Source organism: Piliocolobus tephrosceles, chromosome 1, assembly GCF_002776525.5.
Source record: "Piliocolobus tephrosceles isolate RC106 chromosome 1, ASM277652v3, whole genome shotgun sequence".
NCBI classification, from domain to species: Eukaryota; Metazoa; Chordata; class Mammalia; order Primates; family Cercopithecidae; genus Piliocolobus; species Piliocolobus tephrosceles.
Window position 1 is genome coordinate 89,285,014 of NC_045434.1, and position 17,004 is coordinate 89,302,017.

The following is a 17,004-nucleotide window of genomic DNA, read 5'->3' on the forward strand; positions in this document are numbered from 1 at the left end:
TGGAGCCTTGCTCTGTCACCTAGGCTGGAGTGCAGTGGCACAATCTCAGATCACTGCAACCTCTGCCTCCCGGGTTCAAGCGATTCTCCTGCCTCAGCCTCCCAGGTAGCTGGGACGATGGGCGCCTGCCGCCATGCCCAGCTAATTTTTTTTTTTTTTTTTTTTTTGTATTTTTAGTAGAGACGGGGTTTCACCAAATTATTGGCCAGGCTAGTCTTGAACTCCTGACCTTGTGATCCACCTGCCTTCGCCTCCCAAAGTGCTGGGATTACAGGCATGAGCCACCATGCCCGACTTGTTCTATTTTTTTTTAATATACAAAATGTAAAATAAAAAATTACTTAAAAAACAACAGGCCGGGCATGGTGGCTCACGCCTGTAATCCCAACACTTTGGGAGGCTGAGGTGGGTGGATCACGAGGTCAGAAGTTCGAGGCCAGCCTGACCAATGTGGTGAAGCCCTGTCTCTACTGAAAATATAAAAATTAGCCGGGCATGGTGGCATGCACCTGTAATCCCAGCTACTCAGGAGACTGAGGCAGGAGAATCACTTGAACCCAGGAGGTGGAGGTTGTAGTGAGCCGAGACGTGCCACTGTACTCCAGCCTGGGTGACAGAGCGAGATTAAAAAAGAACTTTTTTGTGTTTGGGATTATTTATTCTTACATGAAATGCTTGAGAGTGTTCTGCATACCATTGTAAAATGTTTGCCCTTACGACACTCATATTTTGGTCATTGCCTTAGGATAAATTCTCAGTAATACAATTATTAGTTAAAATATTATGAGCATTTTTATATCTTTAGATGCGGTGAAATTGCTTTCCAAAGGATTTTGCGTATTTATGAAACCGTCATCTCATATTCTAGATAAAAGTTGATATTAAAAATAATTAAGATAATTTTTTATTTTAAAAGTTGTTGACCAGATTTTGCTATTTATTGGAAAGTGCAAGCATTTTGGAAAACTTTGGCCATTTACTTTCTCTTGTTAGGCTTTTATCATCCATCAGTAAATAAGATGTTCTAAGATGTGAGGTGCAAAATATTATTATTTCTAAAACAACATTCCAAATGTCTTTGATATTTAGTGATCCAGAATGGAAATTTTGTTTAGATCTATTTAAGCTTCACCTATTTTGGCTGCATTCATTGCTTACATGTGTCTAAATCTCGTATCTCAAGAATTTAAGGGCAAAGTATGGTATGATTGCTTATATAATTAGTCAAGAAGAATATTCTTCAACTTGTTTGCTTAAGTAAGATAGCGAAGAGGCAGAGTTAAATGAAAAGGAGACAAACTGAACCAGTCAGATGATTTAACTGCAAAAACCAGAAAGGACAGACCTTTACATTTTGGTAGAGTAGTTCCTTGTCTTTATAATGTAGTTTCTAGTACAGTTGTACTGAACAAGTAAGCAGTGAACCAGTGAAAAGTCAAAGGAAATGTCTCTCTTCTCATATGGCAGGGGTCTCTTTTCCTTCAACTTCAGAGATCTCCTAATTTTCAAGAAGATATGTTGTGGAGAAGGTAGGGAGTTCATTTATGAAACTCTGTATAATTGAGAAGATGATATAATAGCTGTGTTAAAGTTTTAAACATAGTTCCAGTCACCCTAACTCAACTGTTTTTGTATTTTACATAATGTGCCTTGTGGGCTAAAATATAAACAATTTGTAATCTTCGTTTTTGCATTTAACGTAAGAACTTTTCCATGTTTGCATATAGTTTTCATAAATATTTTTAAGATGTTTATAGTCCATATGTTTGATGTACTTCAGTGTCTTTAAAGGTTTCTCTAATGTTGGATATTATTTGGCTGAACAAATTATTTTTCAAATACTTGGTCAGAAGAAAATGCTTTACAATCTTAAATGCTTACGTTTTTTTTTTCTCTTGAGACAGGGTCTCTCCTCTGTCACCCAGTCTGCAGTGCAGTGGCGCAATCTCAGCTCACTGCCACCTCTGCCTCCTGGGTTCAAGGGATCCTCTTAGGTAGCTGGGACAATACGTGTGCACCACTAGGTCCAGCTAATTAAAAAAAATACGTGTGTCCCACTAGGTCTAGTGGGACCACTAGAGCCAGAGTCCCACCATGTTGCTCAGGCTGTCTCGAACTCCTGGGCTCAAGTGATCCTCCCACTGCGGCCCTCCAAAATGTTGGGATTGTATGCCTGACCCTTAAAAATCTAACAAGTGAAATCTAGGCCTCCTAAGAAAAATAATCTGAATTGTATTTGTAATGCACTATAATGGTATTTTTGCAGTGTTTGGTGAATTTAACTTTGTCCCTTACGTTATGGCTTTGATAAACTTGAGAGATGCTGTTGTTTATCTGACTTAACTTTATAATTTGTTGCAGAGGTTTTTTTATTTTTTATTTTTATTTTTGAGACGGAGTTTTGCTCTTGTTGCCCAGGCTGGAGTGCAGTGGTGCGATCTCGGCTCACTGCAATCTCTGCCTTCCAGTTTCAAGTGATTCTCCTGCCTCAGCCTCCCGAGTAGCTGGGATTACAGGCATGTGCCACCATGTCCATCTAATTTTTGTATTTTTAGTAGAGACGGGATTTCACCATGTTGGCCAGGCTGGTCTCGAACCCCTGACCTTGTGATCTGCTTGCCTCAGCCTCCCAAAGTGCTGGGATTACAGGCATAAGCCACCGCACCCGGCCACGTTGGTGAGGTTTTTAACTATACTAGGTTTGAAATAAGTGTCCTGTTGTTTATAGGAGAGTAAGACAAAAAAGCCAAAGCAGAAGTAGGGGTAAACTAGCTGTGGCTTAATTTTCTTTTCATTGCTTCTATGAAATAACCTTGGAAGACTTGGAAATAGCCAAAGTTTAGCTTATTTTCCACAAGATATGGGAGGTGAAGGAAAACGCATGTATTTTGTTTAAGCAGTTTTATGCTGCAGATAGGTACAGATTCATCTACTAGATCTTCAATAACAAAATTATTCACAATAGCAGAAAATTCAGAGTAATCTAAAAGTAGAATAGGGGTTATGCTTTTCACCCAGGTAGTGGACTCCTATTTCACACTTATAGATGTAGATATTATATAATAATTTTTTTTAAAATAAACTTTACTGAGGCTTAATTAACATACAGTCAAATGCACACATAGGAAGTATAGAGTTTGAGTTTTGGCAAAAGTATACATCCATTTAACCGCCACCCCAGTCAAGATAGAGACAGTTCCATCACTTTTTTTTTTTTTTCCTGAGACAGAGTCTTACTTTGTCACTTAGGCTGGAGTGCAGTGGTGAGATCTTGGCTCACTACAGCCTTGACTCCCAGGTACAAGCAATCTTCCTGCCTCAGCCCCCAAGTACCTTGGACTACCGGCCTGCGCCAGAATGCCCAGCTAATTTTTTGTATTTTTTGTAGAGAGGGAGTTTTGCCATGTTGCCCAGGCTGGTCTCAAACTCTTGAGCTCAAGTGATCCCCCTTGCCTCTGCCTCCCAAAGTGCTGGGATTACAGGCGTGACAAGTAAGAAAGTTTCTTTGTGCCCCTTTGCATTTAGTACTATCCCCTCCCCTCCAGACAACAAGTGATTTGATTTCTACCACTAAAGAATAGTTTTGCCTGTTCCACAACTTCAAATAAATGGAGTCAAATCAGTCAGATTCTTTTCTGTCTCACTCTGCTCCCCTGGAGTGTATTTTTGAGATTTATCTGTGTTGTTGGGGATATAAGTAGTTTTTCCTTTTTATTGCTTTTTCCTTTTATTGGTGTGATACTCCACTTTATGAATATGCCACAACTTGTTTATCCATTTGCTTTTTGATAGACATTGGGTTGTTTCTAGTTTTGTACTATTTTGAATAAAGCTGCAGTGAACATTCAACTACAGTTGTTTGTGTGGATGTGTGTTTTTTTTTTTTTTTCTCTTGAATAATACCTAGGAGTGGAATTGCTGGGTCTTGTAGTAAATGTATGTTTAACATTATGAGAAACTGCTACATTGTTTTTGTTTTATGCACTTATCAGCTATATATAAGAATGGCACTTGTTCCACATCTTTGGCAAAACTTGTTATTGCCACTCTATTTTAGCCATTCTTTTAGATGTGTAGCCATTGTGTAGACATATATAGCCATCTACAAAATTGAAATGTATGTCTTAGCACTTGCAGTTATAGGAATTTATTATGTATTTTTAATGGGCTATCTCTGAGAGACTAATTACTTTTTTATTACTTTCATGCATGTCACAGAGGGTCAAAATGGTATTTTGCTTACTACATAGAATGGCTTTTTGCTGTGGTGTATATAGTGATTGGGTTTGTCATATTTCCATTTATACCTAGTTTTCATTGTATATAGCTTCCTTCACAAGTGGTATACAAATCCTGACTAGAGCTTTTTCTCCTGCTTTTGGGAATGTTTATGTTAGCTTTGCAATTTCCCTAGCTGGCCAACTTTGGTTGAATAGAAGTCTTATTTGAAGCCACTCCCATTAGCTAGTTTAAGGCCTCTCTCTACTGGGGCCAAATGTTGGTCTTATGTAAAAGTAAGTACTTTATTAAAATTATCAAGTGTATCTTTACAATGCCAAAGACATAAAATAAATTAGATATCATCTGCCTAGCTTAATAAAAGTTTGATCTTATTTGTGGATTGTTGGAATTTTTGGCCCCCTTAATTTTTTCCTTCATTTTATTATGAAAAGTTTCAAACCTACAGAAAAATTGAAAGAATCATACAGTGAATACCTGTATACCTATTACCTAGATTCTGTAATTAACATTTTGTTGTATTTGCTTGATCACATATGTGTTAAATATTTTTGATGATGTATTTAAGCTGCTGCCTTTCTTTATAAAAGCAGTATATATTGGTAGATCCTACTGGGAAGTCAGTACTTTTGTGTGATAAGAGAATTAGTGCTTCACTGATCCAGTGGTCTTGTGAAGCTGGCTATCTGTGAACCCCATTAGCATTGGTTGAGAGCTTGATTATTGATTTTTCAAATGAATTCCAACTAGATTACGTTACAAAGACAAAATTGAAAGGCAAGGGAAATTGCTGGTAGAAAAGGTTTGTATCATCAGGGAGGTGAAAATACTACCAACCTGTTTGCCCAATTGATACAAATACTGTAACACAAATAGCTGCCATTTATTGAGTGGTTACCGTGTTCTAGAACTTCATCTCATTTTAATTTTCACAACAACTCCATTAGCCAATGGTATTAACCCCATTTTATGGATTAGAAAATTGAGATTTAGTGAGATAGAGTAATTTACTTAAGGGCTTATCCATTAAACAGCACAATTGGTATTCAAAACCATCTGTTTGACTCCCAAACCCATACTTCGAACCTGAAGTCTTTAGTGCTGAAAGTTTCTCCTTATTGAAGAATTTATATTTTTGCATTAATTTATGTCTTCAGAATTGTACAAAGTATTGGACCACACCGAATTTGAGTCTGGTAGAGTAGCCTTCTTGTAAAAAAGTATCTCATATAACACTTTTATGACTGTGAAGACCTCTTAATTCTTGAGGAAGGAGGGTCCTTTTTCAAATCAGACATCCTCAAATCAGACTGACCTTATTTCATTCTCTGAAGAATGAAGGAATTTCCCACTTTGTAGTAAGTTGTGGAATGTATAGCATTCCTTCTGTAGTTGAACCAGGTAAATATTAGCAAGTCTGTTTAGAACATGACACTGGAAGTTTTTTCCTGCCTTCCTTTAAAAGAGATTTTTGGAATTATAGTCAATCTGAAACTTGGTCTTACTAATAAAGAAGTGAAGCCTAAGTGAACTCCCTTGCTCCTTGACCCCTCTTGGTATGTCTCACTTAAGTTTCTCTGACGATTTTCAGAGTTTATTTTTGTTAGTGACCCAAGGAATGGTGTATTTTGATTTGAAAACGGAATGGGTGGAGGTGTGTATTGAAAGCAATAGTTCTGAATCTTTTGGGAGTTCATATACTCCTTTTTGAAGCTGATGAAAACTAGGGAAACGCCCCAGAAAAAAATGCATAATAGGCACATAAAAACAATTTTACATACAAATTTTGTAGATCCAGTGACTCCCAAGTCTACCAACAGAGTGCCCTGGATAAAAAATTCTTTAAAGGAAAAAGAATTAGGGAACTGAAAAGTAAGATTTGAGCATCAGTTTTTATTTTTCACAAATGTGCATTTCATAAAATTGATTACATTAACAAAAATTTTGATATTTAAGATTTTATTTTATTTCATTTTTTTAAAAACAGGATCTTATTCTGTAACCCAGGCTAGATGCAGTGGCATGATCTAGCTCACTGCAGCCTTGAACTCCCAGGCTCAGGTGATCTTCCCAGCTCAGCCTCCCGAGTAGCTGGGACTATAGGCACGTGCCACCAGGCCTGGCTAATCTTTTGGCATATTTTGTATAGAGATGGGGTTTCACCATGTTGCCCAGGCTGGTCTCAAACTCCTGAACTCAAGTGATCCTCCTGCCTTGGCTTCCTAAAGTGCTGGGATTACAGGTGTGAGCCACACTGTGCCCAGCCTGTATCCAAGATACTAGTATTTTGGCCAGTCTTTAAGGTGTCAGCTTTTGCCACTGTGTTTAAAAAAAAAAAAAAAAAAAAAAGTATATTCATGAGTTAGCTAAGGTTCCTAGGGATATATGAGATTGTTTGATGATTTCTAAACTTGCTTTTTCAGTTTTTTCTTCTACCATCAAATCATTTTCTCCGGACTAGTAAGTCCAAATACTTAGATAAAAATCTTTTGCCAGTTCCTAACTTAAGATTTCCATTTCTTCTTTAATGAAAAAAAAATATAAATACGTATATAGTACCTCTTTACTTCTTAAACCTTCTGATATAAATGTTTAGGAATTGTTCTACATGTTTTATTACATTAATCTTCACAGCAACACTGTTAGGAACTTATTGTCTCCATTTACAGATGTGGAAAGCAAGGCTAAGAAAGGTTAAAAACTTAGTCAAGACCAATTCTGGTACTAATAGGCAGGATCAGGATTTAAATTAGCTCCTGTAACTAGCTCCAAAGCCCATTTTCTTTCCATTTTACCATGCTGGTATATGTTCATCAAAGTTGATCATGTTTTTTGATTACAAGTCTGACTGAATGAATAAAAAGCCCAAGTTTTCATCAGTGAAAGGGGCTCTTTATTTTTTTCTATAGCTAGCTTATTGTAAAATTACTGATTTTTTTTTGTATGTAAATTAGACTTGTAGGATGTGAAATGTCAGGAGTGCTGAATTTACTGGCTAGATTGTTAAACCCTAAATTAAATCCCAGGAGACTAGCTGGGGGGATCTCCTGACTGTTCTGTTCATATAAATGGATATTTCAGATACCAAACTCTGACAGAGACAATTTCAGTGACTGAAAAGTTTATGGAAGGCTTGTTACTAAACTTAGTATCATTTTTCAGGTAGGAAAATCCCTAATAACCTTTGGAACAGGACTGAAAAAGAATTTAAAGGGTATATAAGCTTTAAATGTTAAGTTGATTAGAGGTCAGGTGTGTGTTTCCTACCTCTCTTGGGATAGCCATGGGACGGAACCTCCAGGCCAGCTGCCCAGTGGTTTTTGCTGAGAGAGCAGCCTGGGTCAGCATTCTGGAAGGTAGTTTGGTTTGCTGAGTGAGTTTTTGAGACTCAGCATCTTTCTTGACAAAATACTTCATCTAAACCTTGTACTTTGCCTTGTTTCTGCCTTTTATACACAGCAAAACAGGAAGGAAAATTAGTAGGCTGACTTACTATATAACTATAGGTGTATATTTTTTAGTTTGGACTGATTACACAGGACTTTAAATGAGATAGCATAGAGCAGGAAAAAAGTTGATGGAATCCCAAGAGGTTAATTGAAGTGGAAACTAGTGTATTCGTGAAGAGTAATACCATTTAGCTCCCAAAGTAATGAAACTTGGCATAAAGGAAAATTAAGTTGACTGATTTGAGATATGGAGAGAAATTGGATGTAAATGTAAAGGAATTGTCTTCAGTCATAACTCTTTTTGAGTCTCTACTTACAAATTAAGGGAATGTATTTTGTGAAGGTTCTTTTAACAGAATTCCTATGAGGTTTAAAAAGGACAAAGTACAATTCAAGTGGCAGGGCTGTCGAAAGCCACTTTGATTGAATTGTATACATGCTTGGGTAGAATGAGGAAATTGAACTGTTTGACTGAAAAAGCTTTGTTTCCTCCTCAGCTTCAGCCTCTTTCCATGTGCTTTCCTGAAGCTATGTGTGGGATATTAATATAGAGGAAGGGGAGGTCTTCTCACCTCTTTCCATTTTTTCCCTGCCATAAGTTCACAAAGTTTTTCACATTAGAAACTGTTAAAACATAAACAACTTTTCAGGAACCAAATTAATCTTTTGACTTCATGGTTCATACTGTGTGACACTGGAGTGGGGGCAGGAGGGTGGAGATACAAGGTGTTTGGACCCTTCTGGTTTATGGGATTGTCTTTTTCCCTTTTTCCCCTTAGGAACCACGTGAATGTTGAGGGGGCGACACACAAGCAGGTGGTGGACCTGATTCGAGCAGGCGAGAAGGAATTGATCTTGACAGTGTTATCTGTACCTCCTCATGAGGCAGATAACCTAGATCCCAGTGACGACTCGTTGGGACAATCATTTTATGATTACACAGAAAAGCAAGCAGTGCCCATATCGGTCCCCAGATACAAACATGTGGAGCAGAATGGTGAGAAGTTTGTGGTGAGTGTCAGCCCAACTCGATCCTCAAACATCTAGCTTTTGTTTCCCCTAGTCTTATAATTATGAAACTATTATAGTGGTAGATAAAAGACTGCAACCTAGGTCAGTTTGTCTGCCAGGAGGATGAGTTCACACATAAATAAAAGACACTGACCCTGATTTATTGCAGGGGGTGAACTACAGTAATGGCAAAGAGTCCTATTCAGCTTGACTATAATTCCATTTTATTTTTAGATAGTTTCGAGTTTGCATTCTGGTTTGTTGTAAATGTGTGAGTTTTTGTTTGTTTAGTTTCTTTTTTGTTCGTTCTTTTGTTGGTTGCCGTATCTCTTTGCTAATAGTAGTCTCTTATTTACTGTTGATTTTGTGGCGCTGTAGGGCAAGATTAATTTAAAAGGATGGTGTCTTTCAAGATATTTGGGTAATAGAGAGGCTCGCCCATTTCAGAACTTAGATGTCTACTCTTCTTTCCACATCATGTTCTTTTTCATTTTCTTTGGAGATACCCGTGTGAATGATTAACTGTGGTTTTTCCCACGAGTTTCCTGAATGCAATTCCCATGAGCTGTTTTACACATTTCCAGTCTGTTGCTGTTGTAGTTATGCAGGAAAGCCCATCTTGAATTTTTAGTGATGTGTGCTAGCCCCTTTCCTGAATGCCTTTGTTTGTTCTTCAAAGCCTAATTGCCACTGATAGCTCAGTCTACTTAATTTTTCTTTTGGTGGCAATATGCTTTATTTGCCTTTAATTATTTGTGGAGTGTTGATATAATAAGAAATGTTCATTATTCTTAGTAGAAAATGCAATGGGTTCTGTTAGATACTGGCAAACAGACTACAGGTGTTTAAAGCTTAACAGTTGACTAAAGTTTCAGTCTCTAAAACTGAGATTTATCTTCCGCATGGGAATGAGCTACTAAACATTTATGGTAAATTCTTTTTAGTGAAAAGATAAGAAAAGCAAGGAAGCTAAAAAAGTTGCAGAGGATCAAATAATGCTTGGTTGCATCTGTAATTTAGCTGTAGATAATGGCATATAGGTTTTATTTCAGCATGGACTTCTGTAGTCTTAGAACCACACACAGAATTTAGAGTTTTATGCTTCGTAAGTGCTAACTTTGAGTCATAAGGCATGTAAGAAGTTGAAATCAAGGTCACGTCCTAAAAGTAGAGCAGATTCGATGTTGAGACCTTTTGGGAATTACCTAAAACCTTGGAAACTTGAGAAAAGGAATGATACTACTAATTGTACCTTTATTTTTATTTTTATTTATTTTTTGAGACGAAGTCTCACTCTGTTCCCCAGCCTGGAGTACAGTGGTGTGATCTTGGCTCACTGCAATCTCTGCCTCTCGGGTTCAAACAATTTTCCTGCCTCAGCCTCCCAAGTAGCTGGGACTACAGGTGCACACCACCACGCCCTACTAACTCTTGTATTTTTAGTAGAAATGGTGTTTCACCATGTTGGCCAGGTTAGTCTCGAACTCCTGACTTCAGGTAATCTGCCCACCTCAGCCTCCCAAAGTGCTGGGATTACAGGTATGAGCCACTGTGCCCAGCCCACTAATTGTACTTTTAAAATCAACTTTATTGAACATAGTTTACCTATATTAACATTCACCCTTAAGTCTACACTTTTACAAGTTTTGACAAATGTACATAGTCTTACAACCACCACCACCACAATGAAGATTTAGAACATTTTCATATCCCCAAAAGTTCCCTCATGCCCTTTGCAGTTAGTCCTCACCCCTTACCACTGCCCTTGTCAACCACGGATCAGCTTACTAAAGTCACTGTATTTTACGTTTTCCAGAATGTCAAATAAATGGAATCATACCATGTGTACTCTCTTGTATCTGGCTTTGTTCAGTTAGTATAGTCCTTAAGATTGGTATACATTGTTATTTATACCAAATATTTGTCCCTTTTTAATTGCTGAGTAATAGTCCATTATATAGATTTACTACAGTTTGTTCATCCCTTCATTGTTCATGCACATGTGGGTTGCTTCCAGTTTTGGACTAGTATGACTGAAGCTGCCATGAAAGAATATTAAATGTACAGGTCTTTATGTAAGCATATATTTTCATTGCTCTTGAGTATATACCAAGAAGTGGAATTGCAGGGTGAGTGTAAGTTTAACCTTATAAAAAACTGCCAAACAGTTTTCCAAAGTGGCTATACCATTTTTACATTCTCATATAAGGTGGAGAGTTTCATTGTTTCCATAACCTGTTGATATTTTCAGTCTTTTTAATTCTAGCCATTCTCATAGACATAGTGATATCTTACTGTGGTTTTAATTTGCATTTACCTAATGACTCATGATGATGAGCTGCTTTTTGTGTGTTTAATGGCCATTCATGTGTCTTCATTGATGAAGTAACTGTTTAACTCTTTTGCCTGTTTAAAAAATTAGGTTGTGGCTGGGCGCGGTGGCTCACGCCTGTAATCCCAGCACTTTGGAAGGCCAAGGCAGGCGGATCACAAGGTCAGGAGATCAAGACCACGGTGAAACCCCATCTCTACTAAAAATACAAAAAATTAGCCAGGCGCAGTGGTGGGCGCCTGTAGTCCCAGCTACTCAGGAGGCTGAGGCAGGAGAATGGCGTGAACCCGGGAGGCGGAGCTTGCAGTGAGCCAAGATCGCGCCACTGCACTCCAGCCTGGGCGACAGAGTAAGACTCCATCTCAAAAAAAAAAAAAAAATTAGGTTGTTTGTCTTATTATTTTGTTGTAGAGGTTCTTTATATATTCTGGCCCTACAAGTCCTTTATCAGATATATATATATATAAAATATATATTTTCCAGTAGCTTGAAAAAGGACTTAGATAAACCAGGCGCAGTGGCTCACGCCTGTAATCCCAGTACTTTGGGAGGCTGAGGTGGGCGGATCACCTGAGGTCGGTGGATCACCTGAGGTCAGGAGCTCGAGACCAGGCTGGCCAATACGGTGAAACCCCGTCTCTACTAAAAATACAAAAATAAGCCAGGCATGGTGGCAGGAGCCTGTAATCCCAGGTACTCGGGAGGCTGAGGCAGAAGAATCACTTGAACCTGGGAGGCCGACCTTGCAGTGAGCTGAGATTGTGCCATTGTACTCCAGCCTGGGCAACAAGAGTGAAACTCTGTCTCAAAAAAAAAAGAAAAAGGACTTAGATGTTTTGTAAATATTTGAGTTTGTGACTTGCCTTTTCGTTTTTAAAACCAGTATCTTTCAAAGAACAGAAATTTCAAATTTTGATGTAGTCTAGTTTTTCAGTTTTTAAATTTATGGGTAATGCAATTGTGTTCTAAGAAGTCTGCCTAACCCAAGGACCCCAATCTTTTATGTTTTCTTACAGTTTTATAGTTTCAGCTATCTTTTTTTGTAAGAACTTTATTATTTATTTATTTATTTATTTATTATTATTTTTTTTGAGATGGAGTCTCACTCTGTCGCCCAGGCTGGATTGCAGTGGCGAGATCTTGGCTCACTGCAAGCTCCGCCTCCCGGGTTCACGCCATTCTCCTGCCTCAGCTTCCTGAGTAGCTGGGACTACAGGTGTCTGCCACCATGCCCCGCTAATTTTTTTGTAGTTTTAGTAGAGACGGGGTTTCACTGTGTTAGCCAGGATGGTCTCAATCTCCTGACATTGTGATCCACCCACCTCGGCCTCCCAAAGTGCTGGGATTACAGGTGTGAGCCACCGTGCCCTGCCTATTTTTTATTTTTATTTTATTTTATATTTTGAGGCGGAATTTCGCTCTTGTTGCCCAGGCTGGAATGCAGTGGCGTGATCTTGGCTCACTGCAGCCTCTGCCTCCTGGTTTCAAGTGATTCTCCTGCCTCGGCCTCCCAGAGTAGCTGGGATTACAGGCATGTGCCACCACACCTGGCTAATTTTGTATTTTAGTAGAGACGGGGTTTCTCCATGTCGGTCAGGCTGGTCTGGAACTCCCGACCTCAGGTGATCCGTCCGCCTCGGCCTCCCGAAGTACTGGGATTACAGGCATGAGCAACCACGCCTGGACTTTCATTTTTTATGTATGTATGTATGTATGTATGTATGTATGTATGTATGTATTTTGAGACGGAGTCTCCCTCTGTCACTCAGGCTGGAATGCAGTGGTGTGATCTCTGCTCACTGCAACCTCCGCCTCCTGGGTTTAAGCAATTCTCCTGCCTCAGCCTCCCCAGCAGCTGGGACTACAGGCACGCACCACTGCACCCAGCTAATTTTTGTGTTTTTAGTAGAGATGGGGTTTCACCGTGTTGGCCAGGCTGGTCTTGAACTTCTGACCTCATGACTCGCCTGCCTCGGACTCCCAAAGTGCTGGGATTGCAGGTGTGAGCCACTGCTCCCAGCCATAAGAACTTTATTAAGATACGATTTATATACCATAAGTTCACCTAAAGTGCATAATTTAGTTTTTTAAAAAAATTTTTAATTTTTTTATTTTTTAGACGGAGTTTTGCTCTTGTTGCTCAGGCTGGAGTGCAGTAGCGCAATCTTGGCTCACTTCTACCTCTGCCTCCCGGGTTCAAGCAATTCTCCTGCCTCAGCCTCCTGAGTAGTTGGGATTACAGGCATGCGCCAGCACGCTCAGCTAATTTTTTTGTATTTTTAGTAGAGATAGGGTTTCTCCATGTTGTTCAGGCTGGCTCGAACTCCCGACCTCAGGTAATCCACCAGCCTTGGCCTCCCAAGGAGCTGGGATTACAGGCTTGAGCCACAGCTCCTGGCTAATTTAGTTTTTAGTGTGTTTACAGAGATTGCAGTGAGCTGAGATCACACCACTGCACTCTAGCGGGGGTGACAAAGTGAGACTTCGTCTCAAAAAAAAAAAAAGGATAAATAAAAGTACAATTAGTGGTTTCATTCCTTTTCTCAAGTTCCCAAGGTTTTAGGTAATTCCCAAAAGGTCTCAACATCTAGTCTGCTCTACTTTTGGGACATGACCTTGATTTCAACTTCTTGCATGTCTTATGACTCAAAGTTAGCACTTTTGAAGCATAAAACAAATTTATAACATTTTCATTACCTCAAAAAGAACCTCATTCCTTGTACCCATCATTTTCCAAACCTCCCATCCCCTCCAGTTCTAGGAAAGCACTAATCTAGCCTCTGTCTTATAGATTTGCATATTCTGGACATTTCATAGAAATTTAATCATGGTTTTTTTTTTTTTTTAACTGGCTTCTTTCACTTGGCATAATATTTTTGAGGCTTATTCAAGTTGTAGCACATATCAGTACTTCATTTTAACATTCCATTATATGGATATACCAGTTTTATTTATCCATTCTTCAATTGATGGACATCTGGGTTCCTTCCACTTTTAACTGTTATGAATAATACTGTTATGAGCATTTGTGTACACGTTTTTGTGTAGATACGTGTTTTCATTTTTTCTTGGATGTATATCTAGGAATGGAACTGCTGGGTTACGTGGTAACTCTTTAGGTTTAACCTTTTGAGGAACTGCCAAATTGTTTTCCAAAGTGACTGTACCATAGTTTTTACTCTTATGTTTAGGTCTGTGATCCATTTTGAGGGATTTTTTTTTTTTTTTTTGTATAGTGTGATATAAAGGTCAAGGGTTGGTTGGTTGGTTTGTTTTTGTGTGTCAGCTAGGCTGCAGTGCAGTGGAGCAATATTGGCTCACTGCAGCCTCTGCCTCCTGGGTTCAAGCAATTCCCCTGCCTCAGCCCCCCTGAATAGCTGGGATTACAGACATGCGCCACCACACCCGGCTAATTTTTGTATTTTTAGTAGAGATGAGGTTTTGCCATGTTGGCCAGGCTGGTCTCAAACTCCTGACCTCAGGTGATCCACCCGCCTCGCCTCCCAAAGTGCTGGGATTACAGGTGTTAGCCACGGTGCCCGACCAGGGTCAAGGTTTTGTTTTTGATTTTGTTTTTATGTGGATATTCAGTTGTTTCACAGAAACTTGTGTTTAAAAGAAAATTCTTTCCCCATTGAAATATCTTGGCGTCATTGTGGAAAATCAATTTACTATGTGTGATTCTATTTCTGAACTTTTTGCTCTGTTTCATTGGTCTGTTCTTTATGTGTCTGAACAGTTGTGTCATTTTGGGATTGGTTTCTGTTAAATGTCTTTTCCTTTGAGAATGGGTCGTATTCTCCTGGTTCTGTGTATATTGAGTCATTTTGGATTGTATCTTGGATATTTATGAATGTTACATTGTGTAGACTCTGGGTTCTGTAATATTCCTCTGAGGAGTATTGATGTTTTGTTTTAGCTGGCAATAAGCCGTAAGCTGTGTCACCTTCTGTGAGTTAGAGTTCAAATCTCAGTTTAATTATTTCAGCCTTTGCTGTGCTGCTTCAAGTCTGTATACATCCAAGAAGGGATTAGTCTGAGATACATGTGGTGTTTATTCTTAGAATTAAGGGATCACCTTCTCTGGTTTTCTCTTGTCCTAGATTCTCCACTTACTCTGGTAGCAGCCATCGTCACCTAGAATCTTTTCCCTATATGTTTGAGCCAGAAGGATGTCAGGTTCTATCTGAGTTTTAGTTACTTAAATTGTGCTATTTTGTAACTTATGTCCACAAGCAGAGCAAAACCCTCTAAATGCAGGAGTGTACCTCCTCTTGTACAGATCATTGCTCCATGTTTTGAGTCCCCTCCACAGTCAGCCTGCTTGTAGTGTTTAATTCAGACTCCTCAGACAATTGTTTTTGTATTTTGTCCAGAATTTATAGTTGTTATAGTGGAAGGGTTGCTCTACGTGAAGTGTATGTACTACTTGAAATGGAGTTTTCAGTTCTGTCAGGTTTTTCTTTATGTATAATGAATATTATATCTTGATGAATTGATCCCTTTAACATTATTTATCTCTTTATATAAGTCTCTATCTGTAATGTGTCTGTGTCTCTTTATCCCTGGTGTAATATTCTTTGTTCTGAAGTCTTTCTCTCATATAACATATGAGCCACTAACATATAGCCACTAGTAGCCATGTCACCTTTCTTTTGGTTATTGTTTTCATTGCTATCTTTTCCATTTAACCTATTTATATATTTATAATTAAACTGGGTTTCTTATAGAAAGCTTATAGCTGGGTCTTGCTTTTTTATCCAGTCTGGCAATGTTTTTATTTGGAATGTTTTATTGGAATCTAAATGTTTTTATTTAGACTACTTACCTTTAGTACAATTATTGCTATAGTTAGGCTAAATCTACTGTCTTGTTTTTTGCTATCTATGTTGCATCATTATTTATTTTTTTCCTCATTTCCTGCCTTCTTTTGGATTGATAGAGTATTTTTAAATGATTCTATTTTATCTTTACTATTGTTTTATTAGGTATAATTTGTTTTTTTCTTGGTTTACAGTACATATCTGTAATTTATGAACATTTACCTTCAAATTATATATTTGAATTTGTAGTTGTATATACATAATACATAGTACACATATATAGTGTAACACTATATAGGTAAATATACCTAATATATATAATTTTATAATATATAAATATATAATATATATTTATATTGGCCATTTTGTCCCCCCGTCAGATGTTAATTCCTACAAATTTGTGAATTTTCTAGCTTTCCCTCTGTTATTGATTTCTAACGTTACCCCGTTGTAGTTATAGAAGATACTTTGCATAATACCTTTTGTGTGTATGTGTGTGTGTGAGAGACAAGGTTTCTCTCTGTTGTCCAGGCTGGACACAAACACACACACACAGACATACTATATATATAATTTAAGACACTTACAAGAGTATATTTCCCCCCGCCATCCTTTGTGCTATTGTTGTCATACATTGACTTCTATATGTGTTATAAACTTAATGATACATTGTTATCTTTGCTTTAAACAATTTTCTTTTAAAGGGTTGGGTTTTTTGTTTTTTGTTTTGTTGTTTTTGTTTTTTGAGATGGAGTCTCACTCTGTCACCCAGGCCGGAATGCAGTGGTGCAATCTTGGCACCCTGCAACCTCTGCCTCCCAGGCTCAAGTGATCTCCCACCTCAGCCTCCTGAGTAGCTGTGACCATAGGTGCGCACCACCACACCCAGCTCATTTTTTGTATTTTTGGTAGAGACGGGGTTTCATCATGTTGCCCAGGCTGGTCTCAAATTCCTGAGCTCAAGTGATCTGCCAGCCTTGGCCTCCCAAAGTGTGTTGCGATTACAGGCATGAGCCACCACACCTGGCGTTAAAGAAATTAAACATGATAAAAGAGTTATTTTGTATTTGATTACATATTTACCATTTCCTTCCTTCCTTCCTTCCTTCCTTCCTTCCTTCCTTCCTTCCTTCCTTCCTTCCTTCCTTCC

At 38.4% G+C, this 17,004-nt stretch overlaps 1 protein-coding gene across 4 annotated transcripts in view; it reads left to right on the forward strand.

Annotated features, from left to right (window-relative positions):
* The window catches only part of SNX27 (sorting nexin 27), an 85,746-nt gene that overhangs the window by 19,260 nt on the left and 49,482 nt on the right, over positions 1 to 17,004 (forward strand). For all 4 annotated transcript variants that reach the window (XM_023213731.2, XM_023213730.3, XM_023213728.2 and 1 more), the window contains exon 2: positions 8,468 to 8,699. In XM_023213731.2, the coding sequence (XP_023069499.1) occupies positions 8,468 to 8,699 (232 nt within the window). The remainder of the gene's footprint in view (positions 1 to 8,467; positions 8,700 to 17,004) is intronic.